The sequence below is a fragment of the Chaetodon auriga genome, chromosome 12 (genome assembly GCF_051107435.1).
Source record: "Chaetodon auriga isolate fChaAug3 chromosome 12, fChaAug3.hap1, whole genome shotgun sequence".
In the NCBI taxonomy this organism is placed as follows: domain Eukaryota; kingdom Metazoa; phylum Chordata; class Actinopteri; order Chaetodontiformes; family Chaetodontidae; genus Chaetodon; species Chaetodon auriga.
Genome location: NC_135085.1, coordinates 17,506,861 through 17,526,986, shown reverse-complemented (window position 1 = coordinate 17,526,986; position 20,126 = coordinate 17,506,861). Strand labels below are relative to the sequence as shown.

The 20,126-nt window shown below is 45.1% G+C and overlaps 1 protein-coding gene across 9 annotated transcripts in view; it reads right to left on the bottom strand.

The window, feature by feature from the left end:
* Window positions 1–20,126, bottom strand: part of mib1 (MIB E3 ubiquitin protein ligase 1) — a 53,113-nt gene that overhangs the window by 8,755 nt on the left and 24,232 nt on the right. For all 9 annotated transcript variants that reach the window (XM_076744494.1, XM_076744497.1, XM_076744500.1 and 6 more), the window contains 3 exons: window positions 2,301–2,433; window positions 1,159–1,245; window positions 490–648 (listed from right to left, as the gene is read on the bottom strand). In XM_076744494.1, coding sequence (XP_076600609.1) covers window positions 490–648; window positions 1,159–1,245; window positions 2,301–2,433 — 379 coding nt within the window. The remainder of the gene's footprint in view (window positions 1–489; window positions 649–1,158; window positions 1,246–2,300; window positions 2,434–20,126) is intronic.

The following is a 20,126-nucleotide window of genomic DNA, read 5'->3' as shown; positions in this document are numbered from 1 at the left end:
TAGTTACTGGTAATGACTTCTTGCCTTCTTAACCTTGAAAATTGTTCTTCAACGTCAGATACAAAACAAAATCTTCAGTGTAAATGTTGCAGCAAGTTGCAACGGGTGCATTATTCTGTCTCACACAAAGGGCTGCTGTGTCGAAACTGTCTCTAGGTGTGAATATGTTTGTATGTGCATCAGCCCTGCAATACACTGGTGATGTGCCAGACTTATACAGGGTAACATTCAACGGTCCGTAAATAAAGAAAAGCAGGTACAGAAAATGGAAGGAATGAGTTTTCAGACTTGAAACTGGGCATTTTAAAGAGGCAGTAGGGCAATGGCAAGTGGTCTGAACTTGCTGCATTAGTGTGTGTGCCTTCACTAGCCAATCATATTTGGGTGTGTCTAATTGAATCACATCAGCCTATTGAGTAATGACCTTGACCCAAGTAAATTACTGTCATCTTGGAGGATCAGTGAGGTTAACAATAGATGTATATGTACAGTGTTCTTGGAGGGTTCCCAGGGCTCCACTTTGCTGACGTCCTGCATATCTTGGAGTTGTCGCAATTGGGACAGCGTGTGATGACGCAGTGCCTCGTGAAGCGGTGTGTCCCCATCCTTGTCCTGCACATCCAGCTTGGCCTCTGCCCGCACCAGCAGCTGTTAAGAAAAACACATACATAAAACAGTCACACAAACAGACAGAAACTCTGGCAACAATCATAAAACAACTTTAATTTTATGCTACAGTGCAAACGCCACAGTGCTGATTTATAAGGCTGCTGCATACAATGAACTGCCTCAGTGCTGTATTCCCCAATTATGGAGTGCATTTTTTCTGGAGTCCACAAGATGGCAACGTGGCTATCTCAATCTAACACTACGCCAAATGACTCTAACCAAGACACTGCCTCAGAGAGCATTTTCCCTACACAGCATCAATCTGAAGCAGGACCTCATTCAACTGCAGGACATCCCTGAGAGTAAATTAAATGCTGGTCTGCACTGATGTTGCTGTACTCCCTTTTGTGTACAGTGCAGAATGAGGGACTGATAGAGAGATAACTAGAGACAGGATCTTCAGTTTGTGGTGGACGCGAGAAGGGAAAGGGGGAAGAAAAATGATACAAAGCATATGAAAAGAGGATAAAAAAAAGAGGGCTCACTAACCCGGACTATCTGGGTGTGTTGACGCTCCACTGCCAGATGCAATGCCGTCTGCTGGTTGACGTTCTGGATGTCTAAGCTGGCATTGCCCTGCGAAGTGGGAACAGGAGAGGAGCAAACACACACACAATAAACATATGGGCATTTGTGCATACATTAACAACCAAGCATAACGAATCACACATACATATGGGCATATAGATGTGACAGACAAGTGATAAATGTATAGAAAAAAGAGAAATCAGTCGAAAAGTTAAATAACTGTTCAGCATCATGAAAGACGAACACCTATTTTGTCTTCATGTACCACGACTGAATCTTACTTCCTTCAACCCTGCCGACCAACAAACTATAACCTCGGGGGTTGGAAAAAAAAAAACGCATCCAACAATAACGCTGCATGTGATTGTCATTTCCAATTGCGAACACCTCAGCTGAGGAGATGTGGAGGGAAGATAAGCATTGTGATCAGGCAGTGTGTGAAATCCCCAAGTAATAAGACTGACTGACTGACTGGCTGGCTGGCTGGCTGGCAGGGAATCTGCAGTGCACCTTGTTGTGTGGTGCAATTTCTGAATAGAAAGCTGAGCCATCACTGTGAACCAGCCCATTGCAGGGACTTGGGAAAAAGGCCGTCCCCTCTGAAAGGTAGCAGCGAGCGTTCATGCGTTGGAATGTTGCAGCAACATTGCTGCCTTGCACCATACCCTAATTAACCCAGTTCCTACTTGGTCAGGTGACTTTTGCTGTAAACTCCTGTATGTTTTAGGCTTCAGGGAGTTAAACCTGCAATCTCAGAAGGGAAAAAACGGCATGAAGCTATGATTGCAAGAGGAGGAGGATATGAGGGCCCAACAGCACTAAAGAATACCCCTGGAGGCCCTGTGAACCGTATGGATTCAATAAAAAAATGGCAGTTATAGCGGCTTCAAGTGGTCTACAGCTTGCTGGCTGCAGGGAGTGCAGTGGAAGCTGCTCTTAATGGTCTGTAGCCAGGGAGTGCAGGCTGAGCTCATGCAGCTATGCTTAGGGCTGCTTTAGGTCTCTTACAGAGTATGAATAATTGCATTTGTTGTCTGTTTAAGTGATTAAGAATGCATTAAAATGAGCTATTTGTATGTGTGTGAGTGCTTGTGTGTTATTACCTGGTGCACCAGCAGCTCAGCCACCTCCACATGGTTGTTGAGGGCAGCCAGGTGCAGTGCGGTGTAACCGTCATCCTTCTTCTCATCTACGATCCAAGGCCTTGGCAGTTTGGATAGGAGCACACGCATGGCGCTGCGCAGAGAGGAGACAAGTGGGGTGGGGTGGGGGGGTGAGGCGAGGTGAGTGTTTGAATGGGCTGAGCTGAGAAGCAAGACCGAAAAAGCCCAAGTGGGCACAGACAGTACAGTCAATTTGATAGTTTATGATGCCCACTGCCAAAATTAATCTATCTGTGATTGACTGCCTCATGCAATGTACAATAGCTTATGGCGATACGCAAGCTGTTGTACGCACACACATCACTGTGTCTCTACTGCTGATACACAGCATATTCCAATACAGTTTTTTTTTTTTTTTTTCTAACAGCAGAGCATATCCCATTTTCACACATGGGGACAAGAATACTAAATCAACTTAGGGAGGAGTTTCTTTCCAAAGCAGAGTGTTATTTACATCAAGCTTTGAGCGGTACAAGTGCTGTGTGTTATTTTAGAGTACCCGTCCCCCTACCATCTCTTCTGTTAAAAAGGGAAGCCACTTCTCCCTTGATGATGCGCAAAAGCGCCTATCATTGGGAGGCAAAATGGTAATTACACAAGATTTAGCTGCATTCACTCAGGTCTTCTCCTGGGGAAGAAACAGCCAGGGCGGGAAGGGAAAAAAAACTCCACTGTTTAAAGAGTGCTGTTTAACAGAGGTGGCTTGGTGTGGTGAAAAGAGCCAGTCAGTTCTGTGCCACTCAAGGTCATTTAGAGGATGTATGCCACAGAGAGACGTGGCTGCAAAGGCGACTGTACAAGAGGAGGGCTGAGAGGTAGTCACAGTGTCACAGTGGGGATAAAGAGGGAGGCTGACGGTAACTCCCTTCAGCATCACTGAAATGAGAATAGTTTGTTTTACTAGTAAGAGGAAGCCACACACATTTCCATCCCTTATTAAATCCAAAGATCACACAAAAGGCAGCGGGAGAAAAATGAGAAAAAAGCTGCATGAGAAGCAGATTTACTAAGCTGTAATACAGTTGTAATTTTTGAAATAAATACAGTAAATGTGAGTTAAAACTGTTCTTCCCACTAAGTCAACTGAGCTTCATAGCATGACAGCTTTAGTTTAGCATTTGAACTCATCCATTATCTCTTTGCCCCCTACGTCTCTTCCTGCTCTTCTTGCTTTAGCCCCTGGGCACAAATCCAGGCATATGGTACATGAGAAAACTGAAATGAGACTCATCCCTAATTTAATGTATGACTAGGGCATCGGTCGAGGATATGTGATGCGAACGAAAGGCTGCAAACACAACTCGAATCTGTGCAATACGAAGCAAGACACTCTAAAGCCGTATCCCTCAACTGTTCCTGTATCTTGTCTGTAGTCAGGTACATTATGTACCTTCAATAAGCATTAAAGCAGCAATGCTGGAGGGAACACTTGTGACCTTGATTAACCCTGAATAATCATGCAGGGCATATCTTTGAACTGCGACAAAAGGAGGCAGCTGATTTTACCCTGACTTTGATATGACTGAACAGCCCCCATGCGAGCACTGGAGTGTTTACAGTAAAGTAAACAGGGTCTGAAGCAGTAAAGGGAGGAAATAGGCTCCGGCACAGAGCAGGAAGGCCACAGCCTGCACAATCAATGAAAACTGTTAACTATTGAGACAGAGAAAAGAAAGAAATGCAAACCAACATGCTGGCAGGCTTTCAGACTGAAGGTAATCAGGATGGCTGGTTCCCTGCGGGTTTTTGCTAAACCTACAGCTTGTCTCCATCCTTCTGGAGTAATGAAAGAGAGCATCATCAGCACACCCTCTTGAGGAAAGCAGAGAAAGAGGGGCAGAGAGGCAGGGGAGCAGGCAGTCAGCACCTCTGTGCGGACAGAGATCCGGGGCTGGTGTACTGCTGCAGTGATGAACAGCGCAGCACACTGATCCCAGGCTCCCTCGCTCTCTCTCTCTACCTCTCAGTGCACAGAGGCTTACGCACACACACACACACACACACACACACACACTTACTCACACACACCTGCATTGCTTGCAGCTATCTTCAACCACTTAATGCAGAGGAGCACTGCTTAAATGTGATAGCAACCGCACCCATTCTGCCTAATCTCACATTCATAATGTGTCGCCTTTGTTACAAAGAATTATTTGCTTGCTGCTGTAGATTTACCATCTCAGGGGGGACTTTTGAGTAATTTCATCCCTGGCTCTCCCACCGGGTAGGAGTTGAAACTTAAACAAGCAAATTATTCAAGAAAAGACCTTGCCACATCAGATTTCTGCCTGAAGCTATAACATAAAACTTATTCCCAGTGGTTAAACATGGCGCTCTTTTAGCTTTCTTTCAAGTCAAACTGATAGACAATACAGGAATGCTGTTTTTTCCTTAACTACAACAGTTTCCACCAGAATCAAGGGCAATTGTCCCACATAAAGCCTTTGTTCTTTTTGTGCACATTTCCTTCCTCCTATTGGTGCAAAGTGGAACATTTGTGCGATCTGGATTGGCTGGAAATATCTCCTATATGTAGAGCAACTGGCCAATAAATGCACGCCTGCTACACTATAGGGGCACACTGGCGCCTTCTAGTGTCAGAACCAGGCACCTGAGTGCTGGGCAGGTGTTTGCTGGTGTAGGGAGCCCATCCAATAGAAGTCTAGATTGACAGGCTCCCTGCCACGCTGGGCAAAATGGGCGGACATTAATATTAATGCCCCATACTGGCACTGCTGCATTGCAGTTAAGCTATTTGCTGTAAAGGCAGAAAAAAAGAGAGTGAATTAAGAACCAATAAATCCTAGTTGTTTTTTTTTTTTTTTTTATCTCTTGAGTAAGTGATGTTAGTGGTGACTGAGGGGGGTAGGAGAAAAACTGCGTGTTGGCCCTTGAGGTAGGCTGTCGAGCAGGAGACAGAACAAACGAGTCCACCTAGCTCGGGCTGCAGACCTTTCACTGAGCAGAAGACACTGACTTGACCTGGGAGTTAACATTCAGACAACTCAGGTGTATCTGCCATGAGAAAGGAGAGCGTTAACAAGAGTGAAGGGAGGATCTCCTTATTGCAACTGAACTTTAAATCCAGCGGTCTGTGTGAACACAGGAGGACGTGGAGCTGAGGAGATGGAATGGTAGAGGAGAGAGGTAGAAGGGGAGACGTGATGGAACTGGGTCACCCTGTGAGAGAGCTCAAGAGTCCCTCAGGAGAGCTACACAGGGGCTTGTTGTCTTGGACTGCAATTTGTCATTGACCAGGACGCTCTCTGACGCCCTCAGCTCTGTGGGTTGGCGTTTGTCATTGTATGTAAGACAGTGGAAGTGTGTGTGCCTGCAATTGTGTGTGCGAGCGTCGGGGTCGACAGGGCCCTTCTGCTGCCCTCGCCTGGCTGACAGCCATCTGTGTGGTGGTCAGTAGCCGTTATTACAACAGGAAGTGAGAGTCGGGGGACAATAACTTGGGTAGGACAGGGCAAAACGGGAACAGTCAACATCCAGCCTGAGATTAATGGCCGCGCACAAACATATGGTTACTCTGATGTAGGAGACGTGTTTGGCATACCATCATCCATTAACTAAGGCTTCAAGCTCAAGAAAAAAGATCCAGATTCTGCATTGGAAATTAGTCACAAAAAGGTGCCACCTGCTTTGGCAAAATAAAATGCTTTATACAACTGATAATGAAAATGATCAGTCTTGCATCTGTTGGAGTGCTTATATAATCAAACAGACAGATCAGATCAGATCAGATCTACACCGGTGGGCGCAAATGGTCCACACGCCTAAAAACTTTAACCCGACATGTTTTAATTATCACAATTCTTGACTTTGGTACACACTCCCAACTCAAGGTCCACTTACTAACTTTTACCAGAGCTGTCAACTATATCTCATGGACTTCATCAGCAGATGAAGATATGATTTTACCCTTACCACTTTTGCCAAAAAGTGTTTAACCTTCAAGTAAAAACACAGATAAAAAGTCTATAAAAAGCGGATTAACTGAGAAAACAAAGCTACTAAGAGGGCTTTTATTTTCTTCAAAAATGGTTTTAGCTGCCTAACCTTATCCATACTGCCTTCCTGAAACTGGTCACATTTTTTCCACAAGGTTTGTCGATATATTTCTTCCCCAGTATCAGTAGGATTTTTTTCCCCTAAGGCAGAGTCCTTATTGGAAGCCTTTCGAGATGAGACAACTTCAGACGATACATGAGGTGTCAGCTTATCGGCGACAAGATCAATACTTTCAGGTCCTTTGAAATAGTGAACCCTGTTCCCAGCAAATCATTCACAAATGCAACATTCTACCTCCAAATGTAACCCCCCTTCCCCCCTTCCGCTCTGGACAGGGGGATGCTCTTCATCATGTGTGAGAGGTTTGGAAGGCACAGAGTCCCTAAGTCAGTCGCAGCTGGGAGGGTTCGAGCCATTAAACTGTTCAGGATTTCACTGATCTTAAAACATGCTGCTGTGAGCACTAATGTTGATTTACATACTGCTCATTTTTTTTAAATGTTGTCTGTGAAAATCAGACAGGCAAAACGTCAACACAAAAAAGGCCAATCCCACTGCTGCCAAGAAATACTACAACAGCTACTGGACAATAATTTACACCGCCTATAATTCCCATGCAAATCGAGCTGGTTGTACTGCAGATTTCTCGAAGTTCAGCCATGCCATCCACGCACCCTTAGAAGCAATTAGTTACCAGTTCACTTTGTCAGGGTGGTCCCACAGCAACTCGCTGTCCTGCTGTGGACAGAGTAAATAAACACAGGTAGCGTCCAGGCCAGCAGTGCAGCAGAGAGCTGAGGACAAGAACCTAACTGGCTCCGCTCGATAAAAAAGGCTTTCATTACCATGCCGTGAAGAGAATAATTTCCCTTACAATGTGACCTTCCCCTGCCTGCCTGTACCTGAGGCCCCTGAGTGAGCATGCTTTTATTAAGGACTATTTGCATAAACCGGGAAGGGGGAAGACGGGAAAGGGGTGCATTTCTATGATGTTTTGGTTATCACTATAGCTATTGCTGGTACCTTGAAGGTTGTTTAGGAGACGCAAGGTGCATTCTCAAACAACTTGGGTACAGTTGTCTGTCCATTTGGGAAGTGGGTGGGGGCCTATAAAGGCTTAGCTTTAATTAGCCTTAAATCACCTGGTATTATGGGGTGTCCTGATTCATAGCAATTTATGAAGAAGGAGGCAGCAAGACAGTCAGAGAAGCCCAATGGCGCGTTAATGTCCCATTGGTTCGAGATGACCCAATTATTTCCCCGTGCTACTCTTCCTTTGCACTTTATTCTCCTCAGCACCTTGAAAAAGCCTCATTCTCATTTCTGCACCACCCATAATAGTCATAATATACATCCTTTTACCCAAAAAGCAAAGAATGACATAAAAGACAAAGCAAGGACATGTAGATTATATTAGAATAAAGTGACACCTAAATCATGCATACTATATTGAGCAAATGCTCACTAGCATCATTACCTATAAAACCATGTGCCTGTTGAACGGCGCTTTTCGCACAGGCTTAGGTAGGCCTGCATCATAACGCAATAGGTTGTGCCTTTATTTTTAGTCTTTTGCTAACACAAATCTGGAGACAGTTGAAGAAATATTAATAAAACTGAACTCAAATTAGCCTGCTGTACAAAAATGACTCACACCAGGTTTACCTAGGACTGGCATAAGGGAGCGAATACACTTTGACACTGTGTAAAACGGCTGAATGGTTGAATTAGCATACGACAAAGTATACAAAACGAGGCAAAGAAAATGAAAATCGTGGCTCAAATCACTTATCAGGCAAAGGTAAAAACAGACGTGAGCACTCTGTCACTAGAGCATCCACACATTGGCCTCTCTTTTCTATCATTACAGTCACTGCACCTCAAACAACCCGCTAACAGAGCAAAGAAAATCATCTCTGACCCCTTCACCTGCCTCACTCCTTTTTCTACAAACATGCTACAGATCACTGCCCACTCATACAACTGCTCAAAGCACAGATTTTCTCCAACTGTAATAGAGAAATTAAATTCATGAAAACCACATACACCTAAGCACTTTGGCATATAAATCTGGTATTGTTTGTACTCATCCACTGTGGCTGTTGTGAAAAAACAATCTCATTAATACTCTCTACTAAAAGGAAATGACCCCTGTCACTGTTAAGATGATGGGTGTGAACCCAAACCAAGGCTTCAAAACACCCCTTCAGAAACCTGTGGGTAACATGCTTAATGTGTTTTTCTACAGTCCAAGGTGCAGAAATACTACTGATCGACACTTTGTGCAGCTACATCACAGTGAAAGCCGTACAGCATAAAGAAGTGAATCTACTGTGAAGCAGCAGCAGCACAAAGTGATATCCCATAGGCACTGGGAGCAGCTCAGCTGATGTTGGTTAGGTTCTGGCCAAAGTTACAAGCTGCAGCAAATTTGTCCGAGGACATTTTTGGAGGCTTTTTGTCAATGGTTGCTTTTATTAATTCAAGTGGACTTATGCAAAACTTACTCACCCCAATCTTGACTTTACTGGATAACTTCTTGGCCTCAGGTGGAGCTACGGAAAACCCCGAACTTCAACTTTAATATGTACACATTTTCTAACTTGCTAGGTCATCAGCAGACTTTGTGTTGAGCCACCATGTCATTGTCATTTGACTCATTATCAGGTTTTTTGGCATGAGCTCACAACCCCCGACAGCATCTAAATTACCTTTATCCGTGAAGCCAATGCTTCGTTTCTGACCGACAAAGGCTCTTTCATTGTGACTGAGATACTGGCCATTCTGAGATTATAAAGTTCCTTTCGGTTTCTGTGAAACAAAATCAGACTAACTCGTGCCCTGTGAAATTAACTGCAAGCGCTTCCTCACTGAGGTACAAAGCGGTAAATAGAAACGAGGGATTGACTCTGGGTTTTGCAGAGCGGTGGAGAATTCAGCCGCGCTGAAGGTCCTTCGATCGACAGCCACTCAGCAGCGTGCCACACTGTCACCATATGGGCAAACAGTCGGAGAGGCTCCCATGATCTACAGTCTCACTGCAAATCCACCACTTTAAATCACCCCTCACTCCGCGGCCTGCCTCCCACCTTTCTGCCCCCACAAACACATTATGCTCACCCTCACACTCCCCGTGAAATGCCCATCTCTGTATGTTGTAACCTGTGAGGGTCCCTCACACAAAGCAAGCCAGCAGTCACAGTATGGCCCCTTAAACACAACAGAAAAACGAGGATAACACGCCATCAAATTCTCTTCCACAGTAATTGGCAGAACAGATCCAAAGTGACACAAGCAAGCTGCCATATTGCAGCTGACTCTGACTTCTTCACAGTTACACTTCCAGGCACACATGCAGAGGAAGAAGCTGTGGCTGAAAGAGCAGTTTGGTAATTAAAATCTATTGTTTGCAGTGGGAAATAATAGAGATCAAAGGGCCTTGTATCAGCTACTGCCTCCCCTAAGCACTGAGACAACAGGCCATATGCCCCAGAGCAGCAGAGAAAATGTCTAACAGCCAACTTGTTAATGGCAGGGGAATGGAGCTTGTATGAATGTACTATACATTACACAGATAAGACTCCATAGAAACTTGAACGTATTCCACACAGATCCACAGATAAGGCAATGAATGTTTTCTCCTACGATTTCCCATGTAAGCAACTCTGCCTCATACCAACAATGTCATGCTTTTTTTGGAAAGAAAGTACGGTGCCATTGTCGATTTTCCTCAGTATTCTTTGCATGTTAGCGCGCAAGCACACCCAATCGACACAAACAAACACAAATCCTTATCCCCTTGACCTGTCATACTGCATTTACATGGGAGCCACTGACTTCAGTGTCTGTACAGGTTACCAAGGTAACATGGTCTGCATTATTCAACAGCTAAGCTTGGTTTAGATGTGAACATCAGCCTGAATGTGTCCCTCAGAGTACATTAGGGTTACTAATACCCCATCCGCTGACAAAGATGGTATAAGTCTGGACATGGGATACAGCACAGAAGTTCCCACATTTGACCATACACTTCAAAATAATTTCGGCGCTGTTCACACAAGACTTAGCTCTGCGAATTTGGCTCTCTGCACATTTAATTCTGCTAAAACAGGTGACTGCATTTTTTTTTTTCAAGGTGAAATTTTTTTGTAGATGATCTAGTGTCTGGCCAGGCCTTAAAATCATTTTGTCACCTTATTAAAAATGATTTTAACAACTTAATACATAAAGCCTGATCCATTTCTGACCCTTAAAAAAAAGGCTCTATATTGATTATGGACAGGACTTGGGCTGCAATGACACAAGCATGATCTAGATTTCTGATTACAATTCAGGATGATATTAATACTTCTACTGTCATCAATATTATATTAATATAAAGCCAAATAAAGAGAAATAAATAAAAACACATAACAATATTCAATCATGCAAGGGGACCAGCTAGTTAAGAAAGTACTCTGTGACATGCTGAGTTTTGTGTTGTATTGTGTGAAACGACATTTACCGTACTGCAAGGTGTATACTTCTGCAGCTAAAGAAAAATGCAGCTTCTCAGTGTTTCACTAAAAACACAAACCAAAGTGCCATCACTGATGCTTAACTACCATCAAACGCAAAAATAAATTCCATTACTTATTCCAATACGTCAAGTAAATAGATAAACTACATTTGTTTTTAAATGGGGGGAGAAAATATTAAAGATGTCTGACAGCTGTGCTGTGGAAGTATATCACCTTGCTCCGTCATATTTATTACCTGCATTGCTGAGGCACTTAAAGTGCCACAAATAAATCCTGCTCTTTCTAGGTTTGGCAAGAAGGAAAAAACCATACCATCAGTGCTTATAGTGGCTTCACAATGCAAGCTTTTGTCTTCGCATGCTATAGTCACTTTCCCAAAAGCTCTTTATGTCCTTGAGTCCCTTCAGTAAGGGATGTACCCCTCCCTCTCTCTCTCCCTCCATCCATCCATCCCTTGATCCCTCATTTTCTCTCTTTCCCCTCTATCCATCCATCCTTCCCTCTCTCTGCTACCCCGACCCCTCCCTCTCCCAACATGTGCTATAGCAACATAGCAGCCAGGACTCAATGCTTCAGCATGCCACAGGACAGACAGAGCATTACAGCATGGCTGAGCTTATCTATTGGCTCAGAGCCACTGTTGGCCCAGCCCAAGGAGGAAGTGTAGGCATTCTGATTGGTCACAGGGGGATTGGGGCTTGTATCAGCTTGTCCTCTGGCTGATCTGTTGGACTGGTCCCAACTCATACAGAGGTGGACACTGGGAGGGCTTCTAGGATTGGGCGACTTTTCAATTAAGTCACAGTGCATGCTGCAGCAAACTGGTGCCCAGGCCCACTGAACGGACCAGTCACTGCACTGCATCTTTTATGAGTACACTCTTCTGTGAGTAATTTAACTAGAATAAGCTACAGCAATATAATGCAGAGTCTAATTGAACAACTGAAGATAATAACAGATAATACTAGGGAGACATTTGTAATTACAAATCATAAATCAGTAGAATCAGTCTCTCTAGACTACATAGAGTATATTATGATAATTGTCCAACATAAAGATATTACCTCCCACTGCGTGCCACAAGAACTCACTAAGTGCAGTTCATCTGGATTCCAAAGGTTACTCTGACATATCTCTGCAATCAGTTATCTTTTAATGAATTACAGATGGGCACCTGTGTATAACCTCTCCCCTGACCAAGTTTATCGCCTCCACCATCCTCCCATCAGGAATTATCATATATTACTCTGTAAACACTGCGAGATTATACACACAACAGATAAACACCACAAACGGCCAAATCACTATTCCTGAGTGACCTCCCTTCTCACTTTTATCCTGTAAAAGCCTAATATTCTACAATCGTGCATTGCATGAATGTGTGTGTGTGTATCTGCATAGGAGCATATGGTGACGAGGAGGAACTCATACATTGTCCTCAGCAGCTACAACACCTTTCCTGTCACCTCTTTTTATTTTATCGATAGGGTTGTTGGCTGGTGCATCTGGCTGTCCTCACCTGTGCTAACTTCCAAAAGCTGGAAAAATGACAACTTACAATCATAAAAGACTAATTGAGACTAAGCCTAACAAAATAACTTGTGCATGTGTATGCACGCATTGACCCGAGTGGCCGTACAAATAAACATAGATCGTAAGAAGTACATTGTCGGTGTGTATGTGTTCGCCTCTGAGAAAATGGTCGTGCACGCATGCACCCCTGCAGTGCATGGGTATCTGTGCAGTTTGTGAGTCACTTAACGGTAACATGCGGCGCCAGTAAGGCAAGGTAAAAGATCAGAGGCAGCAGAGGCAGAGGAGCTTCTCCTGCAGTGAGGCTGGAGGGAACAATGGGCTGCTGGATCAGAGAGCCTGACTGCCACTGGCTTTCCCCCTCCAGCACCCAGGTACGTTGGCCCATTCATAAATCACTTTTATTCCTCCAAGCGCTCAACAGCCTCACCTCTTCAAATGATGCACTGTGTAAAGGGATGAGGAGGGAGGGGCAGCACGGGGGACAGAGGAGGGGTTTGAGGGGGAGGCAGAGGAGAGGAACTGACGAGAGAGATAAAGTAAGCACGGGGAAGAGCCAGGCTGATGGAAGAGGAGCACGGAGATTTACTCAAAAAGCACAAACTGGACTCATTAGAAATAGCTCTAATCCCTCTATGATGTTGACTGGTAGAGAGACACACAGAAAGGAGGAATTAAGACAAGCTGAAAGACCAACCAAGACTTCACCAGCAGGCTTGAAGCTCAAAGAAAAAACTGGGGCTGCATCATCATTTGAAGCTAACCAGAATTCCCTGCAAAAAACTTCAATCTGAGAGGACACCTGCCTCTCATTTTTGTAAACTCAAAGGAACGAGCTCTCATCAAGACTGTCCATCATAACAGTACACAGTGTCTATTAAAAGACGTTCACACCCACCACCCCTGCTCTTTCCCATGTTTTTTAGTTTTATAACTTTGGCTAACAATGGAAGCAATCACTGCTTGCTGAAATTGATCAAAAAGAAGAACTACTTAACGTCAAAGTGAAAACAAATCTCTACAAATTTATCTTGATTAAATACAAACAAAAAACAAAATAACTGATTGTATTCATCCCCTCAAGTCAATATTTATTAGAGGCACTTCTGGCAGCAATAACAGCCTTGACTCTACATGAATAGTTCTGTATGGACACTGCTTTTTTATTAACCCCCATTTTTCTTTCCTAAACTGCCAAAGCTCTGTTATGTTGCATGAGATCCACAAGAAACAAGACATTTTAAAGTCCTGCCACAAATTCTTGATCACAAGCCTTCCAGGGCCTGCAGCACAGAATCATCCTCACAGCGTGATGCTGCCACCACCAAGCTTCATGGTGGGGGGACTGTGTGTTTCTGCTAGTGCACAGTGTTTGACTTGCACCAAACACAAGATTCACTCGTTGACTACCCAGCAGTGAGCCTTCCACACAGACTTATGTTTAATGTAACATTAATTTGCCAACAGATTAAAAATTGGTGATCTCCACTCAGCATTTTCTAGAATGCCTAAAAACAGCTGGCTGCTCCACTGATGATTTAGAAACAGTATCACAAACTATGTGGAGGATGAATAGTCCGACAATTAATAATGTTTTATATTTGTATTTAATTTAGATCAATTTGTAGAGATTTATTTGGTTTGCCCTCTTTCTATTAATCAATGTCAAAACCCCTAATGACATCCATTCGCAATTCTTAAACAACAACAGGAAATGAATAGCATCAAATATAAAAGTTTCTACAAGAAACTTGAAATGAGCAAATTAATGTTGCATTTTTTTCCATGCACGATGCATCTTCTGAAAAATACAAAGGATAATTAAAACAAACAAATGGCTGATCCTGCACCAATCTGTTTTCTCTATATTTTTTTTATTCGAATGGAGATACGTCTTAAGCGGTACTTGTAGGGAGAACAACCCATCCCACCCCTTCAGCCAGTGGAGGAAAGCACATCCATTAGTCGACCCTTTTCTTATTGATCGATTAACTGCTCAGCTAAACATTCAGCCCTGCGCTATTCATCATGAAGGCAAGATGTAAGCCGTGCTGCTGAGTTTCAGAGGCAGATGGGATGTCGGGATGTAATTGAGATTAAACTGGTGGGTTGGGTGGCTGGAACAGGCAGGGTGGAGACCCACTGATGGGATATGCAAAACGCACAAGGCCATCGTCAGTGGAGATAGTTATAGACCACAAACCCTTTACCAGCTGAGTAGAGAATTAATGCACGTCATCAGTTCAAATATGCATGTGTACAGTAAGTGCATGTAGTGTGTGTGTGTGTGTGTGTGTGTGTGTGTGTGTGTGTGTGTGTGTGTGAATTTACACACAGTATATTAAAAGTTCCACTATGAGGGGAATTAAGGCTGTCTGGAGAATTACTGCTGGTTCAATTTTAAGTGGTGTGCAAACATAGAGACTGCAGGGCAATAACAGGTGGACATTCACAGTTGCCATTTATGTAGCTGCAATTCTGCACTTTGATTGGCCATGTAAGGTCAAGTTTTGAGCAGACACATTAGCTTGGAATCCATTTTACCTCGCAAATGGTCAATTCTTGTAACAGCCGTAAAGATAATGTAATCGAAAAGCTATAAATTGCTGTGACAATACATTAATTAAATTGCACACTTAAATCAGGGAATGCAGAATTATCTTCACCATGAAAAGGGCCTGAGATATAACTGAGAGAGAGGGCAGAATGACTGGGAGCTTGTTTAAAGGCTTATCAAATCAACGGCCGGCGAACCGCTTGACACTTTTGCGGCTCATGAGAATACACTTTGACATATGTCTGTGCTGTTTTGAGGGCGTTTGTGAATTTTCACAATCTAATTCAACTGATGTCTACTTGATCACAGCCCGCCTTTCAACGTGATCGCCTTAAAGAGCAAAAACATTGGCTTACACGTCCAGGGGCAGTCTGCAGTTAAAATGCAGGTGGGGTTAGTCAGAGGACTCGTGTGCTGTCATTGAGGTATAAGAGGAGCGGAGAGAGTGAAAAAGAGAGGAGGGCACAGAGGACATTGCTTCCGTACAGTATAGATGTGCCCCGTGATGAGACCAACTAATTAAACAGATTCTTCAGTGGCCGCGCCTCGGGAAAGCTTGAAAAAGACACTTGAAAATTAATGAGAGCTCAAAAAGGAGAGAAAGCAGCCCAAACTTTTCAGTGCCTCAGAGGTGAGGCTGCCACTTGTCTTCCTGCAGCCAAAAGCAGTATAAATAAATAAATAAATAAATGGGAAAACACAAAAATATTTCCTGCTGCCTAACACCCTCCACGCTCCTCTGCACTACACGTTCACCCTTACTCGCTCCTCCATTTCTCAAATATGCAGTTATTCTAAGTATAGAGGTGAGCAGACGGGAGCTCTACCATAAGCAGTGAGTTCCAGCTCTATTTAAAAAGAAGAATGATAGAGACTGGGGGGCAAAAGGACACAGAGAGTGAGGGGGTGGTATCAGAGGAGGCGGTGGAATTGGTGGTGAAGGATGTAAAGCAGGGGAGGGTGGGGAAAGATTCAAGAATATACAAGTGGAAGCACGAGAGACCACTTTATTTGGAGCTACTAAAAATAGTGCAGCAAATGGTAGCAGGGGCTAGCTGGCCTAACGCTCCTCTCTCCTTCCAGGCCGGTGGAATCGATAGGCAGGGAGCCGTAGGGGAGGCTTCCCGGAGCCTGTAGCCAACAGTTGCTGAGGGGGGATATGGAAGAGAGTGGGGGGGTGAGGCAAGGAGAGGAGCAGAGTTGAGTGGAGCGGAGCTGGAACTATTTTTTGCACTGCTTGACTAAATATGGTCAGGGAGGTGGTGAGACAAGACACATGAGCAGCCCAGCAACAGGGGCCGAGGCATGTTTCAAATGCTTGGCTTCCCACAAAGTGCTAACCGTTTAGCTTAACCCTCCACACTGTGGGGTAGGAAGCTGCTGGCTGGTTGACCTCTTGGTCCCTAATTTGCTGCCACTGTGTTCCTCCTGTACTCTCTGACCCCCTAACTGCAGCTGCATCGCTACTTGATCTTTTCCAAGTGAAGAGGTGACCCTTGCGACGCACGATCAAGAATGCATGAGCTGCGTATTTAGGATTCACAAGCGCAACGAAAATCTAAACACCAAAAATACCAAAAAGGTGCTGCAATATCCTCCATCTCCAGTCCCTGACAATGGTAACCAAATTTGCATGGATCGCGAGGGACTATTAAAAGTACAGCTGTCTTCTACCGCAGAAGCACAGCCACCTCTTTTTTTAAATACCTCCATCACAATTCGGCTCTCAAACATTCAGTAAACTCCCTCTTCTAAGCTGCTGTATAAAGTTCCACTGAATAATAAAAGCGCATTTTAGGAGCAGGATAAAGCTCAGGGGCTGCGCGTGTGTGTCGATGGAATAAGAAAAAGGCAGGGTGGGAGGACGGTTGGTACACTTTCTGCCTCCTCCACCGACCAGGGCATCCTCCCAGTTCTCTCCCTCAGAATGCACATGATGGAGATGAGAGTGCTGCAGATTTTTTTTCACCCCTCCTTCTCTCCCTCTTCTCTCTCTGCCTCCCCTTTTTTTTTTTTTTTTTTTTTTTTTCAAATGGCAGCTCTTCATGTCAGCTCTACGTCTTCCTCTTCTAAAGCTATGACTTGTGTTTGTATGGGAATGTGTGTGCATGTGTGCGTGTGTGTGTGTATGCCCGCTTTCTCTCCTTTCCCCCTCCTCCCCTCCCTGACTCTGGCACTCAACCCGCCCACCACCACCCCTCCTCCCCCCAATCATAGAAGCTGATTCAGCGAGTCAGGCGTGCACCCGGCACACACGATGGCTGCAGCAGCTGGAGCGCTCTCTAGGTCATTATGGCTCTCTTCACTACGGGAAGAGGAGGAGAGGAGGGGAAGAGAGGAGGAGCAGCTCAGATAAGAAACTGATCTGACAGGTAATATATGCTCTTCCTTGGCTTTCGGACGGAGTTTACCCCTGACGGGCCTTGACGTCTCCTGTCCCGTCTCTTCCCTCTCTCCTCCTCGGATGCGATCAGTTATTAACCGCATGGTTTGCCTGTGAGTCGCGTAGTCGAAAGGGGGAGTGGAATGCACTGTTCTGCAGCAGCAGCAGCAGCAGCAGCAGCAGCAGCAGCAGCAGCAGCAGCAGCAGCACTGGGACAGAACTTAACCAGAGAACACCTTTGGGCTTTTCCTTCTCTTGTTCCTCTTGTCTTAAAAGAAGGGAAGAAATAAAGGCTTTATGAAAAGAAAAAAGTATCGAGAGGAAGAGGATGCAGGAGGAGGTGGAACAGGGAAAAGGGAGGCTGGGGAGTTGCTATGGCCCACATGGATTTTAGCCCTGTTTTTTGCACTCTCCACTCTATCTCTCTCATCTTGTTCTTTCTCCCTCCCTCCCTCCCTCCCTCTCTTGTCTTGCTCTCTCTCTCTCTCTCTCTCGTGTTCCTGGCACTGGCCGGACATGCTGCAGCAGCAGAGCTCTTTGGCTCATTAGGCTTCATGGTTGCAGCCCTACCGCTATCTAATGACGGACTCGTTAACTCAGACCTGCACTGGTGTGGAGAGACATTCCCTTATGCACAATTCGCCCTCTGCTTCCGACACCTTCCAAGATGTTTTTGTCACCATGACTAAGGATACTATAATTACTGGGACTTTTAATGTGTTATTTTTGTCTTTTTTAAATATCTTTTTGGTCCTTTCTTGGTGGTCTTACCAGACCACTTATCAATTTAACTGAGGGGCGGGGGAGGTCACTGCCATTCTTAATTGATGGGAGGTAAGTTTGAGAACACGTTGCACTTTTAAGCCCAAGGTTGGCTGATTGGGGCGGAAGGATGGAATGTGGCGACCAGAGGGATGACGAAGCATCAGAATAATGAACAGCCGGCAGGTCGGGAGTTCTGAACGGGGGGAAAAGCGGATTGACAGCACACAGCTGTGAGAAGTGTATTAACACAGATGTGGGGGGGAGGAAGGTGAGGATGGGCGGGAGGGGATATTGGGCAGCAATGGTTGGCTGAGTAGATGTGTGTCACTGGCTGAACCCACAGCACTTAGGGTAGTAACCCAGTTTCTTCTCTCTCTCTCTGTAACGGATTGCTATAGGCTAGGCAGGGCATGCAGGGCACACAGTACTGCAGTGTTATCGCCCAAACCAGAACAGACACAACAACCACCAGGCTAATTCGCTGGTTCATGTTCCCCAACCTCCATGTAGGAAGGAATTTCACCCCCCCCTCTCCTATTTGCTCACCCTCTCGGGTGGCTGTGACATTTCCTAAACAGGACGTCACACCTTTAGGACCAAGCTCATCCACCAACTGTCATCTCCACTTCAACCTCCGCTCATTGCTATTCCAAACCCTTCCACTGCAAAAACATTGCACCACTTTTCCCATTTACTCACTTCTCCACCACCAAGTCTCCAAACTCAAACCTAAGCTGGTCTCCCCTAATCCATTCTTCGTTTCACACCCATTGCCTCAGCACCAAGCCTACTGGCTAGCTTTGCGTGGTTGGAGGCAGTGTCGACTTGTGGAATGTGTTGGTCTAGGGCAAAGATTCATTAGAGACTTGCTGAACAATTCTCGCCACCATGCAAATGGTTATTGATCGGTTCCATCCGCTCTGCAACAGAACAGCTGGTTTCATTGTAGACAGGTGAGGTTTGATCAAAGGAAAAAAGGAAGTGAGGAAATATGACCATAAAAACAGTGATCTATGAGTGGGAAGAGAGAGAACAAGGTACAGAGAGGGGGGGAGTGGTGGTGGGTGGGGGGTATAGCCAGGACCAATCCACAAGTGCTGAGTGGGCATTAGCGCCTCCATGTGACCTATGGCCTGCCTCTGCGCCTAAAGCCCAAATCCTGCTCACAATAGCTTCCTGTTCCACTTGGATCACCCTCGTTTTCAAACATCAGCAAGCGCTCCAGCTAGCCACTGGGGACGTTGCTGACACAAGAGAGACGAGGGACAGGCAAGAGAGGGGTACGTCGTGGTGCAAGTGAGAGGTAGGACAGGGGAGAGGATAGAGAAAGTGGGGGTGAAACAAGAGAACGACATGGTGGTGAGGGTGACATGCTGAAAGAGAAGTGGGAGGAGAGAAGCGAAAATGTGTAGTATGTCAGCAGGGCAATTCGGCATATAGGTGCACCCCTGCTCCCAGGACGCAGCAAATGATCATCATACAAGAGGAGGTGCACGCAGAGGCGCCATCCACCACGGACTTTCTATTGAGGAGAAAACTCTTCCCTTCTTTGTTTTATCCAACACCTTAATCTACCTCCTCAACATTTTTCCTGGAAAGAGAAAAAGACCACCATCCAACTGCCATAAAAAAAAGGGAGCTGTATTCCTCCCCCTGATCCTCCTGGTTTCTCCCAGTTGTCTGGAGGACAGCAGGGGTCACTGGGACAGTCGACTATGGTATGGACTGCAAAACTTCTGTTATGTTCAGGGGCGGGGGGACTGGCTGTTCAGCCTTACATGGCAACCAAACGAAAGCCTTGAGTGTTGAACTGAATTTACACTCAAAGTCACCTTACGGTGCAGACTACCATACTTGGGAGAGAGAACGGTGAGGAAAAATATTCTGCTCCTAACTTCCTGACCTTGGCGAAAGGTGAGAACATTTCATACCTAAGATTACCTCCTTGGTGTACATACTTCTTTATGTACCCATATGAACATATGATAGCT